The 20,123-nt window shown below is 36.3% G+C and overlaps 2 protein-coding genes across 2 annotated transcripts; both read right to left on the bottom strand.

The window, feature by feature from the left end:
- Nucleotides 1–515: 515 nt before the first annotated feature.
- On the bottom strand, nt 516–5,835 carry LOC144439645 (uncharacterized). The gene is made up of 6 exons (XM_078128879.1): nt 5,786–5,835; nt 3,497–3,564; nt 2,876–3,052; nt 1,981–2,148; nt 1,504–1,680; nt 516–603 (listed from the first exon to the last, which is right to left on the bottom strand). Exons 2-5 carry the CDS (start codon nt 3,552–3,554, stop codon nt 1,505–1,507), a joined length of 579 nt encoding a protein of 192 aa, XP_077985005.1. The 5' UTR covers nt 3,555–3,564; nt 5,786–5,835; the 3' UTR covers nt 516–603; nt 1,504.
- A 3,340-nt stretch (nt 5,836–9,175) lies between these two features.
- On the bottom strand, nt 9,176–20,095 carry LOC144440236 (uncharacterized). Its single transcript, XM_078129551.1, has 5 exons — nt 20,017–20,095; nt 14,724–14,859; nt 14,232–14,366; nt 11,841–12,029; nt 9,176–11,352 (listed from the first exon to the last, which is right to left on the bottom strand). The coding sequence occupies exons 1-5, from the start codon at nt 20,024–20,026 to the stop codon at nt 10,935–10,937; spliced, it is 888 nt and encodes a 295-aa protein (XP_077985677.1). The 5' UTR covers nt 20,027–20,095; the 3' UTR covers nt 9,176–10,934.
- Between the last annotated feature and the right edge of the window lie 28 nt (nt 20,096–20,123).

Below are 20,123 nucleotides of genomic sequence, written 5' to 3'. Positions count from 1 at the left end.
ACACATATATACATATTGAAGTTTAACTAGTCATTACATACATACATACATACATACCATGTAGAATATTTAAGGGCGAATTCATCAGACAATCTCTCAACGTATAAAAAAGCTTAAGCTTAGCATCATATATAATACGTAACCAATTGTAGAGAAGCCAGTTTCTATTATTGTAGGGTTAATACATATTATACAACGAACTCGTTTTTTCTGATGCTTATTTAATTTCTAGCGATAATAAGAGATCCTATATTAGCAACTAGCTACACCTCCATCATAAACGTTTAATTAACAAATGAAAATATCTTGATGTACGTATGATACACATGACGACGTTTCTACACCTTCACAGTCAGTTGTTGATTTCCTTAAATATTCAATTATCCTTCACCATCGAAAATAACATTAGTAATTTCACTTATTTTGACAAAAAAATGATCTTAATCTATACCATTTGTAATTGATTCCAGATTCATTACATAAGGTATAATATCACAATATCAAGCTAGTCATAGTATAAACGTGTACTCAAATAATGATGATGCTGAACTATACTTTAATGTATTGAAGGGAAGCTAACAGGTCATGGCTTGTTCAAAGAACCTGAAATGCACAAAAGAAAAAAAATTAAATATCATGTAACAAACAAGGCCAAAATAATTAGTTTATGTGGGTTATATCGAGATGGTGCTTATTGGAAGTTTGGTAACACCCAACGACCTCCTTAATGTCTTACATCATTTACAAAACAGCAAACAACTAAAAATGACATAAACTTCTTAGCAGTTCTTTTCTTCCACTTGGCATATTGTCAAGTACATTGTCTGTAAGATACGAGGTGTGTGCCACGCCTACCAACCACCATCAATATATAGAAGACTGACTAGGCAAAAAACAATTATTTCTGGTCAACGTGCGAATCACTTAAATACCCTCGTGTCGGTCTTTTGTTTTCGTGTTTGTCCAGCCCATGCAGTCTGCAGAAATTTGTCAAGAATTAAAACAAATCGCATCGTCCCACCATTTAAGACAAAATGTCCCGACCAGAAACAATTTGTTTTGACCTTAGTATTGAAGAACAAAACGCATCTTATAGTCTATTATTACACTGTTGATGGAAAATGTAAATATTTGAAAATGATTCGACTTTACTATTTGGCCTTTCAATTATCGAGTACTATAGTGATTGACACTTCACGGGAGTCAGTGATAGCATGAAGTTTTTTACAGCAAATATTTCCATCAGTCGCGTCCTAGTGAGTAGCAAACGTACACGTTGTGCACATACTCTCTATGGCATGTCATGTTTCAATGATATTGAGTTATTAATGACAGGGGTGTCATTGAACACACGCATTTTTATATGAACAGATGGATGGAGCACATTGCTATAGCATATCTCTTGTCTTCGTCCATTTTGCCAGTTTTGGATTAAACATCAATCGCTATTATAGTATGTTGTACATTTAAAAAATTGAAAAACAAACAATATAAAATGGTTACCTTAAACTTTGTAGTTAACACATTTCTTACAATCGCAGTGCTCTGGTGTTTTATCACCACACCAACCATCAGCTGAACAGCATGGGAACTTTCCTCGGGGATTGCATTGTGCTGGTCTACCATCAGGCAGGCGATATTTCTTTCCACAACGAAGATCGTCTCTCCACATCTCAGGGCCTGGAAAAGCAAAAACTATGGAGTCAATGTGAACGGTACATTTATGTCACATAACCTATAACTTGATGCAAAATCTTCTGACCAGCAAACAAATCTGTATGTTTCCATTTTCTAACACCACCATTGTCTATTCCCTACCCCATTTGTATTTGTTTCTATCTCTGACTGACTGACTGACTGACTGACTGACTGTCTGTCTGTCTGTCTGTCTGTCTGTCTGTCTGTCTGTCTGTCTGTCTGTCTGTCTGTCTGTCTGTTTGTTTACTTCCGTGTAAGTACTACTTTATTATATATCCATACCTCTGTAATCTATACAGCCTTTGCATCCACAGTGTGCAAGTGTTTTACCACACCAATCGTTATTTGAACAACATGGATACTCTCCTCTGGGATTGCACTCTGCTGCCTTACCGTTAGGCAAACGGTACTTCTTTCCACAATGAAAGTCATCTCTCCACTTTTTAGGCTCTACGGATAACATCAATGTAAAAGCTTGCTATTACTATCACTATGATCACAATATTAAACACAATAAACTAAATAAGTTTACATGTATAAAGTTGTGTTTGTGTATGATCGATGTGCCTTCTCTTTCTAATAGATAAATCTCATTACACCATGCACTGGTTCTGCTTTGTTTGAAATATTAGTCAAAACGTTCAAAATTACCATATTATTGTACCAGATTTTCTTTGAGATTATTTTCGCTGGTATGATTATGGTATTCTCCAATATATTGTTTTCTTCATTCAGTCGGAAAATACTCATGACCTAAGGGTTTGTCACTACTTGTCACTAGACGAGTAGTGACAAGGCCCCCTAAGGCTATGGGTATTTTCCTTGGCAGAACGCAGAAAAAATACACGGGAATGACATCTAAGTATATACATGAATTTGTCAATGTGTATGAATGTCAATGTTATCCTTATATAATAGAGGCAAACATCACTATACTGTTATTAATATGACGATAATAGCATTTGTCTATCAAGGTAAACTTTACTTGTATATGTTTCTGAACTCATGTCAGGTTTGTTTTTGTAGTTAAGATATCAATAGTGTAATTAAGTAATTGTAAAAAGTTCTTGGATAATTTCACTTAAAGGTTACATCTATTAAAAGAAGGCAATAGCAAATACTGCGCAGACACGTTATATTTTTAGATACAGCTAATATTATGAAAACGGTAGAATACCTCTATAATCTAGGCATCCAAAGCATTTACAGTGGTCAGCTGTTTTACCACAAAAATCTGCAGGTGAACAGCATGGAAATTTTCCTTCAGGGTTGCATTCTGCTGGCTCAGCACTGGGTAGAAGATATTTAATTCCACAACGACGATCATCCCTCCATGTTTTGGCAGCGTTTGTATCTATGCAAAGACATACATGAATTGTAAATATATGATGTTCTAGAATCATATACATCGTATACAGTAAGCTTTTTTCGATTTCATCATATTTTGTTTTGCTTTGTATACACTTCCAATTCCATCAGTTGACTGTCGCTATATGTATATATGTATGTATGTATGTATGTATGTATGTATGTATGTATGTATGTATGTACAGTTCCTGTCTGTCTGTTCATCTATCCATCCAACCAACCAACCAACCAACCAACCAACCAACCAACCAATCAATCAATCAATCAACCACTCACCCACCCACAACCGACCCGTCCATCCATCAGTCCAAACATCTATAAATATCTCTGTCTATTTGAATAGATATATTATTTGGAATGGGTAGAGATACTTCCTAGTAAGATTCCTGTTGTTTAGTAGCTAACCTGAGAAGTAAGAGAGTTCACATACCAGCAATTTTGTAAACGAAGATCACCAAAATAATAACCTTCATCGAGAACAACCCCATAGTTGTCTTTCTATAAGTCAATGTTAGTAAAGGAAAATTTATAATGGCACAAACTATTTAGTGCATCGTATTGGACTCGTAGTAACAAGGTCCCTCATGTCTCTCGAGTGTTTCTCAGTTGATTGATGGCAAATATTGTTATATATGAAGAAAATACACATGAAAATGGATGAAAGCAGAACTGGTGTCCACCAGCCATAGTATGTGTCTGTTTTAAAGCCCTGTCACGTATACATTGTGTTAAACTGTGTCTTATTTTTATTGTGCAGGTAGGACAAATGTTGTCTGAAAATATACATTTGTGTTTGTATTCTCATGACCCTCATTTTTTGTATGGTATTATTTTTGTTTATGTTATGACTCAAATTTGAATATATGGATGTTTACCTCTGACAGTTAAATAAGATAAATTGCATTTACTACATTAAATAATGTGTACCTGCGAACGTTATAACATAAATCTTATAGATAAATGACCTTGCCGGTTGATAGCGTGGATGGTTCATTTGTTTCAATGCGAGGCATATGCCTAAAACATCCACAGATTTGACTGGATAGGCTAAATCAACACATTACAGTAGAGAAGGTCAGACATGGAGAAAGAAAGAAACGGGCGAAATCAGGCTAAGAATTCCATCTTAACGATATCTTAGTCTGAGCCTTGATTCGAACTCTCAAGTTGAATAGGAAAACCACAATTAAAATGAACCGTACTTTCTCATGTTGTGCATTTACATGTTTGTAACTTTCTCCTAATACAGTCTGTGGCCCTTTTTATTTAAGTGTATTCAATTATTTACGTATCTAATTGTATGGCATCTTTATATAAAATAAAACACAATTCTCTGTTCACAACTTCACTATTAATCTCGGAATTTCAGAAGGTAAGAATATACATTTATAAAGATTTTGCCTTTATGAATCTGTTGGTAGCATAATAAGTTAGGTTTTTATCCATTGCTAGACTCCTAAATTTGCATTATTTAGAAACTTAAAATAGAATGAAATATGTTATGTGGTTATTTGAGACCACGCGTCCCGACCACCTAACATTATCGAAATAATAATGGTACACGTTGTGTCATTTCATACCACTGACCCTGCCATATCGTTGCATTAAGGCTATTCTTTTTACTAACACAATATTTAATACTTCCATAAGAATAGTTATCACCTTTTTCACTTTTAAATGCAAAACAGTCATTTAAGTGTTACTTCTTTCTATATGTTGCAACAGACTAATAAAAGTATTCTTAATAGCAGAAATCTGTACAATTATAGTATATCAATTGCAAGGTTGAAGACTAGGTCCACCTTGTTGTAAATATCCCATGTTAACTTACTCTAACAAATACGATGGACATGTACATGTAGACAGTTAAAGACAGTTAGATACATGTGTACATCAAACAACAAGTAGTGGTATAATACAGTAATAACATTTTCGTGATTGGTGCGACTATTATTCATTGACAAGTAATATGAATTTGACATGCTCTATTTGATTTTTTACAAAAAATGCTTATAATTAAGATATTTTTGCATTGTACTCTATAGTGTAATTCTAATTATTGTTGTGTTTAATGGCTCGTGTACCCCACTTTAATCAATCTATTATATTAACACCCCCACCCCCTTGACAAACGAAATTACTTAAAATTTTTCCTAAACTTGTCGATTCCTCTCTTTCTTTCCCTCTAAGAAAGAATATCAAATCTCTAGATCTCAGCTGCAAAAATTGGAAAGTGACTCTTGAGCAACAATGGTTGAACTGTTTAGAGAGAAGATACGATGCTCAACTTTAACAACATGGAGCATGCGTCATCTCGGTAGGTTGAATGTACAAAAATCAGATGCAATTGTATATCGGGTAGGAGACATGACATACGTAATATAGAGAAAGAAATTGGTTTGCAAAAAAGATATCAAGCCCAAGACAATATACTCAACTGAAAGTAAGGTTTGATCTGACATGCCTCGGTTTAATTAAACGAGTGATAGAGTGATGTTATTTGACGAATTAGTATAAAACAACGGACTATATGATTCAGTAATATCATTATTCGCACTCAATCTATTTCTAGAGAAAAATGTAATAACTACCTTTCATCGGTCGGGCGAATATTTCTCTCTTAAAAACAATAACATCATTTGCAGCTAGGTAATTCCATGTTTTATAAGCAATTCTTTTTCCCTATACATAGAATATTCTAACTTTCATGGTAACTTACCAGTTTGCCTTTGTCTGAATAACTCGATATCGGAACCAGTTCGCTATTTGTCGTAAACTGCCGTCAGGGTTATAACACATTATATTAACATATGGGTGTGTCATGTAAAATTGAACCACTAAAATATGTCCCCGTGTAAAGAGCTATGGCACATTTATGAGTACTTTGGTATATGGCCATCAGCTACTGATCTGTGATTGGTTTATGTTTTACTTTTAACAATCCTTATTTGTCGGTGAGTGTTCAATGTACTTATGTTTCTAGTTTATCATTTTTAGATATGCACATTATATACGGTTGAGTTTTACGAGTTCTGCTTAACTAAACCACCAGCGATGTGCTTACATGTTTGGTGGGTGGGTGGGTGGGTGGGGTGATATAACTGAATATCAAACACCGTCTCTAGAATCGGTGTACAAATGCATATGTAACTACAACTTGCTATTAACAAAACTAAAACCTAGTATTCAGGCATACTGTATATGAAATTCATTTGATAACACATTATGTGACTATTATATGAGAATGTTTTACTACAATTTCTCAAAAACACATTTTTTATGACAGCTGTACTAACTATACTGGAATATTGCCCTTAATGCCATTGAAGGTATATATCGAAAGTAAATCATTTCACAATGTAGTTAGATTTAGGTTTTGTGTTAGAATGGTCGCCTCAATAACGCACTATAAAGCAAGTTTATACCACCTGTGCTACCAGTTTCATACCAGTTTACCTAGCCTGTTTGCAAATTACAACCTAGGGGGCCAAAACCCTATTTTTGGCACCAAACATCTAGGGGGCCAGGACCCTATTTTTGACACCAGACACACGTTGCACAAGCTGAGAGTTTTAGTGAAAATACATTAAATTCATGTATACACTATTCACATATAATGTTACCGCCGATACATGGCTTCTCTAAAAATGTAACTGTTTTCTGAGAGATAGAGCAATCAAAATTGCCAAATAGGGCTCAGAAAAAAACCAGCCTTGGACTGTATATACATTTATGGGCTTAGCACACACACACACACACACACACACACACACACACACACACACACACACACACACACACACACACACACACACATATTCATTGATTATGTATGTATGTATGTATGTATGTATGTATGTATGTATGTATGTATGTATGTATGTATGTATGTAATGTACGCTGCTGTGTATTGTTGCTAAAAGGATGTTGTATCAATTCCAGCAGAAAATTCAAGTAAATCGTGTAAGATAGTGTAAAAAGACCGTGTATGAATGATATCATGGGGCTCTTTGTGTGATGTTTTTCGTTTTATGAAAGTTAGAGAATAACATATTTCGACTTATAGCGAAATCAAAACATCTGGTTTTAGTGGATTTATTGTTAGCGATTGCAACCTTTGGGAATTAATGTGTGTTACCATCTAAAGTTTAAAAACATTCTATCATGTTTGTTTTTTAATTTACATTATGAATCCATGATTAAAATATATGATTATTGAGACAATAATTATATAATGCTCCATTATTTATCTCATTACTCTCATTGGCTGATTGCTTATTACGTCATTATGCTCCTACGGGTTACTTCATTTGAAAGATTGTGTAAATGGCGATGACATATAAATCATTAAGGATTTTTAATTTTTTATCTTTTTACTGTCATTAGCCGATTGCTTATTACGTAACTATGCTCCTATGGGTGGAAGTTACTTTATTTGAAAAATAATGTAAATGGCGATGACATAAATTATAAAGTATTTTGAATTCTTTACATACACAGTTGAATGAAATGGAATTTATTTCCACCAGCAATATAAGATAATAACAATAGAAAAAGAAAATATCATTAATAAGAATATGTTCTGGTGAGGACCATGGAAATAGTTCACTTGAAACTAGTCTATGGTCCTGACAGATATTGGGAGTAACTAAAGACAAGGCGTGTATTTAAATGATGAATAAATAATCAATTACACTGCTAATTTAAATTTAAAGGATGGAGATTATCTAACAGTGTATTAGCTTTCAAAGAAAATGTCATTTTTACCTTTCCATAAGGAAGACTATAAATTAGTCATAAAAAGTTTGCGTGTGTGTGTGTGTGTGTGTGTCTGTTTATCTTTCTGTAAGGACTATAAATTAGTTATGAAGTCTGTGTGTGTGTGTGTCTGTTTACCTTTCCGTAAGGACTATAAATTAGTCATGAAAAGTCTGTGTGTGTGTGTGTCTGTTTACCTTTCCGTAAGGACTATAAATTAGTCATGAAAAGTCTGTGTGTGTGTGTGTGTGTGTTTACCTTTCCGTAAGGAGGACTATAAATTAGTCATGAAAAAGTCTGTGTGCGTGTGTGTGTGTGTGTGTGTGTCTGTCTGTTTACCTTTCCTTAAGGAGGACTATAAATTAGTCATGAAAAGTCTGTGTGTGTGTGTGTGTGTGTTTACCTTTCCGTAAGGAGGACTATAAATTAGTCATGAAAAGTCTGTGTGTGTGTGTTTGTGTGTGTCTGTCTGTTTACCTTTCCGTAAGGAGGACTATAAATTAGTCATGAAAAGTCTGTGTGTGTGTGTGTGTGTGTGTGTGTGTGTGTGTCTGTCTGTTTACCTTTCAGTAAGGAAGACTATAAATTAGTCATGAAAAGTCTGTGTGTGTGTGTTTGTGTTTGTGTGTGTGTGACCATTTTCTGAAAAATGGCTGCCTCAATTCAAACAAAATGTGGTGTACGTGTTCTGTAGGGTAATGGCTAGAAATGATTTAGACATTCAATAAATATTATAATGAACTATTTGCATAATTAATGATTTTCGGTAATTAGGCTATATATGAAGAGTGCTAGCTTTAAGTTATGTATGATTTGGTAGATACATTCATGATACCAGTGTGCACATTTCTCATGTAGCTTGATGATGCAATGCTTAGTATTAATGTGACATTTTGCATAATTAATGGTTTTCAGTAATTAGGCTAAATCTTAAGAATGCATACTGCAAACATAACTTGGTGTACACAATGATAATAAATTCCATGCGACATATAAAGTTTGATAATGTTGCTTTTAGTTTTACTCATTTGCATAATTAATGATTTTCAGTAAATAGGCTAAATCCTTAGAATGCACCTTTCAAATTCAATAGAATTTACTACATACATCAATACATCAATACATCAACACTAAAAAGTGTTGTGATACAGCTTTTCGTTTTAATCTCATTTGCATAATTAACGATTTTCAGTAATTAGGCTAAGTTGAAAATGCATACTTCAAATGCAATATAATTTGGCACATACTTCAAACATGACTAATCACATATGTTCTGTTGCATTCCAATAATTATTGTGTGTAGGAATGAAAATCTAAAGACTTTGCCCTTACAGAAGGCATTCATTTCAAATCTGGTTGAATTCCATTTTATTTCAATGTGTCAATAAATAGTAAAGTACAGAAACAATGAATATGGCAGTCTGTAGAGCTGATGGAGAATATTAGGTGCAGTCACATGGTGTAAATGTTTTTTCTGTTTTAAAACTATTCCATATAACTATGTCAACTACGTTGTAAAAACTCAGTTTTTTCCGTCTCAAATACAATTGTCTTTTCCGTAATAATAGGAAAGAAGAGGCCATCTTGTAATAAGAACAATAACCTATTTTAGTATCTAGTTTAGTTCAGTCATGATAAATATAAGACAACCTTTGAGTTAGAAATCAGAAAGTTTCTGCCAATGAAAGTTCCAATAAAAATCTTAGAATTCATAACTCTTGAAGAAATGCCTGACTACTTCATTAGGTGCCATCAATTCAATACTTTGTTTGCCATCCTTGAATTGCCCCTACCAGACAGACAGGGGGGGGGGGGGGAAGACAATGCTAGCATGTCATGAAAAATGCACTTTTCTGTTGATTCACTTGTGAAGTACAAATCTCATACCATGCACTAGCCAGGTTCAACAAAAAATATGGAATACATACTCTGGTCGTTCTATGTCATGTCAACACACGTCTACGCCATGACAACGCACGTCTACTTCATTGGTTCTGCTGTGTTCAAAATGAGTCAAAACGCTCAAAATTGCCAATATTTGTCTGTATTCAGTTAGAAAATACAAGTGACCCAAGGGCTGTCACTATAAGTCACTAGACAAGTAGTGACAAGGGCCCCTTAGGTCACTCGTATTTTCCTTGTCTGAATGAAGATAAATATTGGGGAATAACATCTAAATGTCCAAAGATTGATTTTCTTATATGTACAGTTATATTTGAAGAGTCTTTCCATTTACAATAGGAAGAAAGAAAGCCAAATCTGTTTCTTCTTTCTTCTAAATCTATTGACAAACCTACCTACACAAGGACGGCAAAGACGGAATTCAATTGATGGCGCCTTAGTATTTTTTAAAAATTATGGTTCAACTGAGTATCTGTAGAAGTAAGACACTAACATATACTGATGTAAGAAAGTTTCAAAAAAAGTTAAATAAGTATTTGTGAAGTACAGTGTTAGTACTACTCTTTTTTCCAAAGTTTACAACGTTGCAATAGGGAACTTGCAAACCTGCCATGTTGAATGTTGCATTATGGGAAATGTGATAATAAATACTAATCAATTAGCATTGTAAACAATATTGTTACATTGTTTATAACCAGGAATGATCAATTCATAGTTACCCTGATCTTTGTGGGAGGTTAATTTTATCAGTAGCTCCAGATTAGGTATTGTGATAACCACAGATAATTCCATAGTCCTTTGCGTCTGAGCATGCTCAGTTTGGATTACAAGTTCTCTATTGTACTGTTAACTTGTATACAGTGCATAATCTGACAGCAAGTTTGCTAACGTTTGGTAACCATGCTGACAGGATCACAAAAATCAGTTAAAACTATCACAAGTTAGAATTTTGATGGAAGCCTCAATAAAACATTGTCAACTCAGGTAGATTTCACCTACATATACAATTAACCCATCCTTGACAATAAACACTGTGACCAATGAAAATCTTGCATTGATGATTCATTATCATAAATTTGCATACAGCAATCAATACTCATTAACATAAATGAATATAAATTATCCTTGGATTGTGCGTTGGATGTTCACTTTGTAGAATAAAAACACTAATAAATAAAAACACATAAATAAAGTTTGTACGTTTCATTCTAATCTGTGCTCTTCTCTTGTCTAACTTTTTTTCTTTTTACTTTTAATTTCTTTTCAGTCCTGTAACCATTATGTAATGTTTGAGGGCTGTGACAATCAGACAATTTCCTCTTTTTTCTCTTAAAATTTCCATCACTTTCATCATTATTATAATTTGAAATTTCATTCACTTTTTGAATTTCTTTCTTTTTCTTACAATTAGTTGAAGTTTCATTCATTTTATGCATATCCTTTCTTTTCTTTCTTTTTAAAGTTTTCTTTTTTTCATTATCTACGTCGTCACTTTCTGTGGATTTGTGTTTCCTTTTCTTGTGTTTTCTTGTTTTTAATTCGTCCGTATTTTTTGATGTTTTATGTCGTTTTTCAACATCACATTCTCTATCCTTTCCATCAGCTGACTTTCTTTTCTTTTTCTCCCTACAATCAAAATGTCAAAATAAGTGTTAGATTACATGTGAAAAACTTTAGAATTTTACGAATACTTTATTTATTTATTTATCTATTTATTTATTTATGTATTTCACTTTGACAATAGTCAGGTAGTCCACACAGGTGACAAACACCTATAAACATGGACCCAACACAAATATACATAGAAATAAAAGACAACCAGCAAAAACTATTTACAATACATAATACAGTTACAATACACAATACAGTTACAATGCACAATACAGTTACAAGACAATACAGCTACAATACACAATACAGTTACAATACACAATAGTTACAATACACAATAGTTACAATACACAATAGTTACAATACACAATAGAGTTACAATACACAATAGTTACAATACACAATAGTTACAAGACACAATACAGTTACAATACACAATACAGTTACAAGACACAATACATGTATTTTCTAAGGCTGAACCAAGACAAATATCAAACTATTACCTTTTTGCTTTCTTTTCTTTTTTCTTCTTCTTTTTACTCTTGATATATTTTTCTTCTGAATCCTCACAACTCTCAAACTCCTCTGGATAGAGTTCTTTAAAACCTCCATGACCCCATCTGATGAAGAAATGTAGAGATGATGGTAAACAGACAAACAACGTGCATTCTTTAAAACCTCCGTGACCCCATCTGATGAAGAAATATAGAGATGATGGTAAACAGACAAACAACGTGCATTCTTTAAAACCTCCATTACCCCATCTGATGAAGAAATATAGAGATGATGGTAAACAGACAAACAACGTGCATTCTTTAAAACCTCCATGACCCCATCTGATGAAGAAATGTAGAGATGATGGTAAACAGACAAACAACGTGCATTCTTTAAAACCTCCATTACCCCATCTGATGAAGAAATGTAGAGATGATGGTAAACAGACAAACAACGTGCATTCTTTAAAACCTCCATTACCCCATCTGATGAAGAAATATAGAGATGATGGTAAACAGACAAACAACGTGCATTCTTTAAAACCTCCATGACCCCATCTGATGAAGAAATGTAGAGATGATGGTAAACAGACAAACAACGTGCATTCTTTAAAACCTCCATTACCCCATCTGATGAAGAAATGTAGAGATGATGGTAAACAGACAAACAACGTGCATTCTTTAAAACCTCCATTACCCCATCTGATGAAGAAATATAGAGATGATGGTAAACAGACAAACAACGTGCATTCTTTAAAACCTCCATTACCCCATCTGATGAAGAAATATAGAGATGATGGTAAACAGACAAACAACGTGCATTCTTTAAAACCTCCATGACCCCATCTGATGAAGAAATGTAGAGATGATGGTAAACAGACAAACAACGTGCATTCTTTAAAACCTCCATTACCCCATCTGATGAAGAAATGTAGAGATGATGGTAAACAGACAAACAACGTGCATTCTTTAAAACCTCCATTACCCCATCTGATGAAGAAATATAGAGATGATGGTAAACAGACAAACAACGTGCATTCTTTAAAACCTCCATGACCCCATCTGATGAAGAAATGTAGAGATGATGGTAAACAGACAAACAACGTGCATTCTTTAAAACCTCCATTACCCCATCTGATGAAGAAATGTAGAGATGATGGTAAACAGACAAACAACGTGCATTCTTTAAAACCTCCATTACCCCATCTGATGAAGAAATGTAGAGATGATGGTAAACAGACAAACAACGTGCATTCTTTAAAACCTCCATTACCCCATCTGATGAAGAAATATAGAGATGATGGTAAACAGACAAACAACGTGCATTCTTTAAAACCTCCATTACCCCATCTGATAAAGAAATATAGAGATGATGGTAAACAGACAAACAACGTGCATTCTTTACTCAGTGAATGTGTGATAAGTAATGAGTTGAAACTTCCACAAGTTCCAGGTAGCTGTCTGTGTGATAAAGTGCAGTATTACATATGTACCAGACATTCCTTGCACTAGTGGATAGCTGTTCCACTGTTGTGCAAACATAATCGCCTGTGTGATAAAGTGCAGTATTACATATGTACCAGAGATTCCTTGCACTAGTGGATAGCTGTTCCTCTGTTGTGCAAACGTAATCACCTTGTGATCAAGATAGTGTAAATATTAGAAGTCCCAAAACAGTACACTACAAGTTTATGGAACTAGTTTTTAGAGATGCCTCCCTACTGAGACTATAATTAAACCAACATCCATCTAATAGCTTATCACTGTTATATCTGCATGCTGTGACAATAGGTTTAGTTTGTGTCTATCTTTAATATAGTAAACCAAAGCCTGGATTATCTGAGTAATAATTTGGCATATTTCCATTATATTAGACTTCATTTGGAGAAAGTCTTTCAGAAATCTTGTGAATTCTGCTCAGAAATAAGATTTTGTTTTGAGTGTCTTTGTAACTAGGCTATACTTGCTGGGATTTTGTAGAGTAGAATCCAATGTGTGTGTATGTAATAGTGACGACCTCTGCACTTCAAGACAGTCCATGTGTGTGCATATAATAGTGACGACCTCTGCACTTCAAGACAGTCCATGTGTGTGCATATAATAGTGACGACCTCTGCACTTCAAGACAGTCTATGTGTGTGCATGTAATAGTGACGACCTCTGCACTTCAAGACAGTCCATGTGTGTGCATGTCATAGTGACGACCTCTGCACTTCAAGACAGTCCATGTGTGTGCATGTAATAGTGACAACCTCTGCACTTCAAGACAGTCCATGTTTTCAATTTCACGGTTTTACATATATAATTTGACTTTATTTAAACTAGATAGACTGTTTCGCCAAAGGCTCTTCTCACACAGTATATATCTCCACATATATCTCCTCAAAACAACTATCTTACCTATCAGGATCATTTGTTTCAGCTTCCAACAGTTTTTTTGTGTAATAGTTGCTATGATTATGATTATCCATGGTTCTGTCGTCATGGTAACTTTCATATCTGTGAGGTCGATCACGTTCACTTGACTTGGGATATCTGCCGATACAAATTAAAATCAATGAGAGATGAAATTGTACATACTGACACCGACATGAGAGAAACGCTTTACTTTGTCCATTTCTGTATGGGGGGGGGGGGGGGGGGGGGGGGGGGGAGTATGAATGGTGCAGGTTTATTGTGTCCATTTCTGTATGGGGGGGGGGAGTATGAATGGTGCAGGTTTATTGTGTCCATTTCTGTATGGGGTGGAGGGGGAAAGTATGAATGGTGCAGGTTTATTGTGTCCATTTCTGTATGGGGTGGAGGGGGAAAGTATGAATGGTGCAGGTTTATTGTGTCCATTACTGTACTGATTTGTTGTGGCCATATCTGTACAATATAAATGATACCTACCTCTCTGTTTGTTTTTGTCGGTTCTCATACAATGTCCACATTTCTTGTTCTTCACAAATTTTATTATGAGCTCCAGTGTGTCTGATATAATTGTACAGCAGTTGTTTATTGACACCAGTTTTAGCCATGACTGCAACTGACATAAGATAAGATATTCTTTTAATTTAACTCTCTATAGAAATGTTCTTCTAGAATACAAATACAAAATACTGATAGTAGTAGTACATTGTACTTTTATGACGGCTGACTTTGTGGTTGTACTTCCATGGGTTCACATGTCATTTTATTCCTTGACAACTCAAACACAAAATAAATTCTTTCTAATATATCTAGATCTGTTTTCATTATTTGCCACTGTGTCCTCTTAGTCTTGTACAGCCATCCAGACAGGTTTCCAGTCAGAATATTGCCAATGGCAGCATGGTGGTATAAGGGACGATGCTATGTTTCCAGTCAGAATATTGCCAATGGTAGCATGGCGGTATAAGGGACGATGCTATGTTTCCAGTCAGAATATTGTCAATGCTAGCATGGCGGTATAAGGGACACTGCTATGTTTCCAGTCAGAATATTGTCAATGCTAGCATGGTGGTATAAGGGACGCTGCTATGTTTCCAGTCAGAATATTGTCAATGGTAGCATGGCGATATAAGGGACGCTGCTATGTTTACAGTCAGAATATTGTCAATGCTAGCATGGCGGTATAAGGGACGCTGCTATGTTTACAGTCAGAATATTGTCAATGCTAGCATGGCGGTATAAGGGACGCTGCTACGTTTACAGTCAGAATATTGTCAATGGCAGCATGGCGGTATAAGGGACGCTGCTATGTTTACAGTCAGAATATTGTCAATGGCAGCATGGCGGTATAAGGGACGCTGCTATGTTTACAGTCAGAATATTGTCAATGGTAGCATGGCGGTATAAGGGACGCTGCTATGTTTCCAGTCAGAATATTGTCAATGCTAGCATGGTGGTATAAGGGACGCTGCTATGTTTACAGTCAGAATATTGTCAATGCTAGCATGGCGGTTACAAGGGACGCTGCTATGTTTCCAGTCAGAATATTGTCAATGGTAGCATGGCGGTTACAAGGGACGCTGCTATGTTTACAGTCAGAATATTGTCAATGGTAGCATGGCGGTTACAAGGGACGCTGCTATGTTTACAGTCAGAATATTGTCAATGCTAGCATGGCGGTTACAAGGGACGCTGCTATGTTTCCAGTCAGAATATTGTCAATGCTAGCATGGCGGTTACAAGGGACGCTGCTATGTTTACAGTCAGAATATTGTCAATGGTAGCATGGCGGTTACAAGGGACGCTGCTATGTTTCCAGTCAGAATATTGTCAATGCTAGCATGGCGGTATAAGGGACGCTGCTATGTTTACAGTCAGAATATTGTCAATGCTAGCATGGCGGTATAAGGGACACTGCTATGTTTACAGTCAGAATATTGTCAATGCTAGCATGGCGGTATAAGGGACGCTGCTATGTTTACAGTCAGAATATTGTCAATGCTAGCATGGCGGTATAAGGGACACTGCTATGTTTACAGTCAGAATATTGTCAATGCTAGCATGGCGGTATAAGGGACACTGCTATGTTTACAGTCAGAATATTGTCAATGCTAGCATGGCGGTATAAGGGACACTGCTATGTTTACAGTCAGAATATTGTCAATGCTAGCATGGCGGTATAAGGGATGCTGCTATGTTTACAGTCAGAATATTGTCAATGGCAGCATGGTGGTATAAGGGACGCTGCTATGTTTCCAGTCAGAATATTGTCAATGCTAGCATGGTGGTATAAGGGACGCTGCTATGTTTACAGTCAGAATATTGTCAATGGTAGCATGGTGGTATAAGGGACACTGCTATGTTTACAGTCAGAATATTGTCAATGCTAGCATGGCGGTATAAGGGACGCTGCTATGTTTACAGTCAGAATATTGTCAATGGTAGCATGGCGGTTACAAGGGATGCTGCTATGTTTACAGTCAGAATATTGTCAATGGCAGCATGGCGGTATAAGGGACGATGCTATGTTTACAGTCAGAATATTGTCAATGCTAGCATGGCGGTATAAGGGACGCTGCTATGTTTACAGTCAGAATATTGTCAATGGTAGCATGGCGGTTACAAGGGATGCTGCTATGTTTACAGTCAGAATATTGTCAATGGCAGCATGGCGGTATAAGGGACGATGCTATGTTTACAGTCAGAATATTGTCAATGCTAGCATGGCGGTATAAGGGACGCTGCTATGTTTACAGTCAGAATATTGTCAATGGTAGCATGGTGGTATAAGGGACGCTGCTATGTTTACAGTCAGAATATTGTCAATGGCAGCATGGCGGTTACAAGGGACGCTGCTATGTTTACAGTCAGAATATTGTCAATGCTAGCATGGTGGTATAAGGGACACTGCTATGTTTACAGTCAGAATATTGTCAATGGCAGCATGGCGGTATAAGGGACACTGCTATGTTTCCAGTCAGAATATTGTCAATGCTAGCATGGTGGTATAAGGGACACTGCTATGTTTCCAGTCAGAATATTGTCAATGCTAGCATGGCGGTATAAGGGACGCTGCTATGTTTCCAGTCAGAATATTGCCAATGGCAGCATGGCGATATAAGGGACGATGCTATGTTTACAGTCAGAATATTGTCAATGCTAGCATGGCGGTATAAGGGACGCTGCTATGTTTACACTCAGAATATTGTCAATGCTAGCATGGCGGTATATGGGACGCTGCTATGTTTACAGTCAGAATATTGTCAATGCTAGCATGGCGGTATAAGGGACGCTGCTACGTTTACAGTCAGAATATTGTCAATGGTAGCATGGCGGTATAAGGGACACTGCTGTGTTTACAGTCAGAATATTGTCAATGCTAGCATGGCGATATAAGGGACGATGCTATGTTTACAGTCAGAATATTGTCAATGCTAGCATGGCGGTATAAGGGACGCTGCTATGTTTACACTCAGAATATTGTCAATGCTAGCATGGCGGTATATGGGACGCTGCTATGTTTACAGTCAGAATATTGTCAATGCTAGCATGGCGGTATAAGGGACGCTGCTGTGTTTACAGTCAGAATATTGTCAATGCTAGCATGGCGGTATAAGGGACGCTGCTACGTTTACAGTCAGAATATTGTCAATGGTAGCATGGCGGTATAAGGGACACTGCTGTGTTTACAGTCAGAATATTGTCAATGCTAGCATGGCGGTATAAGGGACGCTGCTATGTTTACAGTCAGAATATTGTCAATGGCAGCATGGCGATATAAGGGATGATGCTATGTTTCCAGTCAGAATATTGTCAATGGCAGCATGGCGGTATAAAGGGATGATGCTATGTTTCCAGTCAGAATATTGTCAATGGCAGCATGGCGGTATAAAGGGATGATGCTATGTTTCCAGTCAGAATATTGTCAATGGCAGCATGGCGGTATAAAGGGATGATGCTATGTTTCCAGTCAGAATATTGTCAATGGCAGCATGGCGGTATAAAGGGATGATGCTATGTTTCCAGTCAGAATATTGTCAATGGCAGCATGGCGGTATAAAGGGATGATGCTATGTTTCCAGTCAGAATATTGTCAATGCTAGCATGGCGGTATAAGGGACCCTGCTATGTGTCCAGTCAGAATATTGTCAATGGCAGCATGGCGGTATAAGGGATGCTGCTATGTTTACAGTCAGAATATTGTCAATGGCAGCATGGCGGTATAAAGGGATGATGCTATGTTTCCAGTCAGAATATTGTCAATGCTAGCATGGTGGTATAAGGGACGATGCTATGTTTCCAGTTTAGAATTTGGTAGACTTGTTATTAAGGATACCATGGACTCTCGAAATATATGCGCCGAGAACTCAGACAAATTTCTGTAGGTGTAGCCTGTTTACTGTCGAGATACATCGTTAGCTGTCGCACTGTGCAATATATAACCCACAACTCTCTCTGATTGGTATGCTTGGAAGTTCCTTATTTTATAACTTCTTCAATAACCCATATTTGTCAACATTTTAAGCATAGTAATTACGTTTAATTAATATGTAACAAAAGTAAGTTTGGGAATCAAAAATAAAGTTCTAAATTTTGCATAAAATGTGCTTAAACAAGTAAATGAAACATGTACTGTAAATAAAACACTTCAATGTCAAACTATCAATAACTTTGGTAGACAGTGTGTATGATGAGTTTTAGTATGTAAATTTCTTTTGTCATACCTATTCAAATAAATCTATATCTTTGGCAAACACATTAACCGGTGCATATATTTTCCTTAGTTTTGTGGAAAATATTTTGCATGTCTTTCAAGAAAATCTGTTGACAAATTCCTAAAATTGCTACTCCTACAATAAATCATTGATACCAGAACCAATCAAAATATATATTCAGAAACTCATCAGTGCCAATTCTACATTTTGAAAATGGCAAAAATATTCTTACAAAATCCTGTACACAGGTGAGATTTCAACAGTACAATTCAGAGAGTTGTGGGTAAAATCTTGATGTACACTGATGGCGGTGCCTCCTACCCCATACATAACAAGAGAGCAGGGACTCAGGAGGCACGTAGTCGTGCTCGTGTATGGAAGTTTTGAGCGAAACGTGTGCACCGTCTGCAAGCAGGACTGGGAGGCATGATAGACCAGCTAATGATGTATCTCACCATCTCAGAAACAGGCTTTATATGACGTCAAGAGTGGGGCGGAGTGTTGTCGTATTATCAGAGTGTACACATATTGGTAGCTCAGGATGTATATGCTACACGTCCTGGACGCATATACATCCACAGCTCATATTATTGGATGGAGTCACTTGCTCTATGGTCCGATCGATCGGATCGGACCGATCCGAGCTACATAATAGATCCATACTCGCTCCGAGTCCAACCAGTTCTCGGTATTTTCGTTTAGTTTTCCCAATTATTCAGTAACATGGCGATAGAACATGGTAAAAACATGTTACACTATAAAAGTAGCTTTAGCATGTAGTTGTGTTGGCTGGTATGGATGTACGTACATGTATTGTAACGTTAGGTACGCGACCTTCACAGGCTTCTCGATGACATAACATAAACACTCGGCGAGTCACTGCAAGACTCACTGCTGAATGAAGGAAGGCAACATACGGCCGATTTCGAAGACTACAGCGGTAAAAAATGATCGCTTTACAATATTCTTAGACTGGCTAGAACGTTATTTAGATAATCCATAATAAATTATGTCTCTAGTTCGGTCTTTACTTCGATAAATCCATATAACTTACCTACATACATACATACGACACCGCGCTTGTGTTGACTTCGGATCTTCGTGTGCTGACGTCACCGGTACACAAATACCAATGACGACAATACACAATTCGTGACGTACTACA

This window comes from Glandiceps talaboti, chromosome 9 (assembly GCF_964340395.1).
Source record: "Glandiceps talaboti chromosome 9, keGlaTala1.1, whole genome shotgun sequence".
Classification (NCBI taxonomy): domain Eukaryota; kingdom Metazoa; phylum Hemichordata; class Enteropneusta; family Spengelidae; genus Glandiceps; species Glandiceps talaboti.
The sequence above is the reverse complement of the archived record's forward strand: the minus strand, read 5'-3'. Positions and strand labels throughout refer to the sequence as shown.

Bases quoted from the DNA above. Each gene is read 5' to 3' on its own strand.
- LOC144439645 (XM_078128879.1), bottom strand. From the start codon at position 3,554: ATGGGGTTGTTCTCGATGAAGGTTATTATTTTGGTGATCTTCGTTTAC. The intron at 3,053-3,496 runs GTATGTGAACTC...GTCTTTGCATAG, and splicing joins CTTCGTTTACAAAATTGCTG to ATACAAACGCTGCCAAAACA. The intron at 1,681-1,980 runs GTATGGATATAT...TTGCTTTTCCAG, and splicing joins AGGCTGTATAGATTACAGAG to GCCCTGAGATGTGGAGAGAC.
- LOC144440236 (XM_078129551.1), bottom strand. The intron at 12,030-14,231 runs GTAAGATAGTTG...TTTCTTCATCAG, and splicing joins GAAACAAATGATCCTGATAG to ATGGGGTCACGGAGGTTTTA. The intron at 11,353-11,840 runs GTAATAGTTTGA...TTTTGATTGTAG, and splicing joins AAAGAAAAGAAAGCAAAAAG to GGAGAAAAAGAAAAGAAAGT.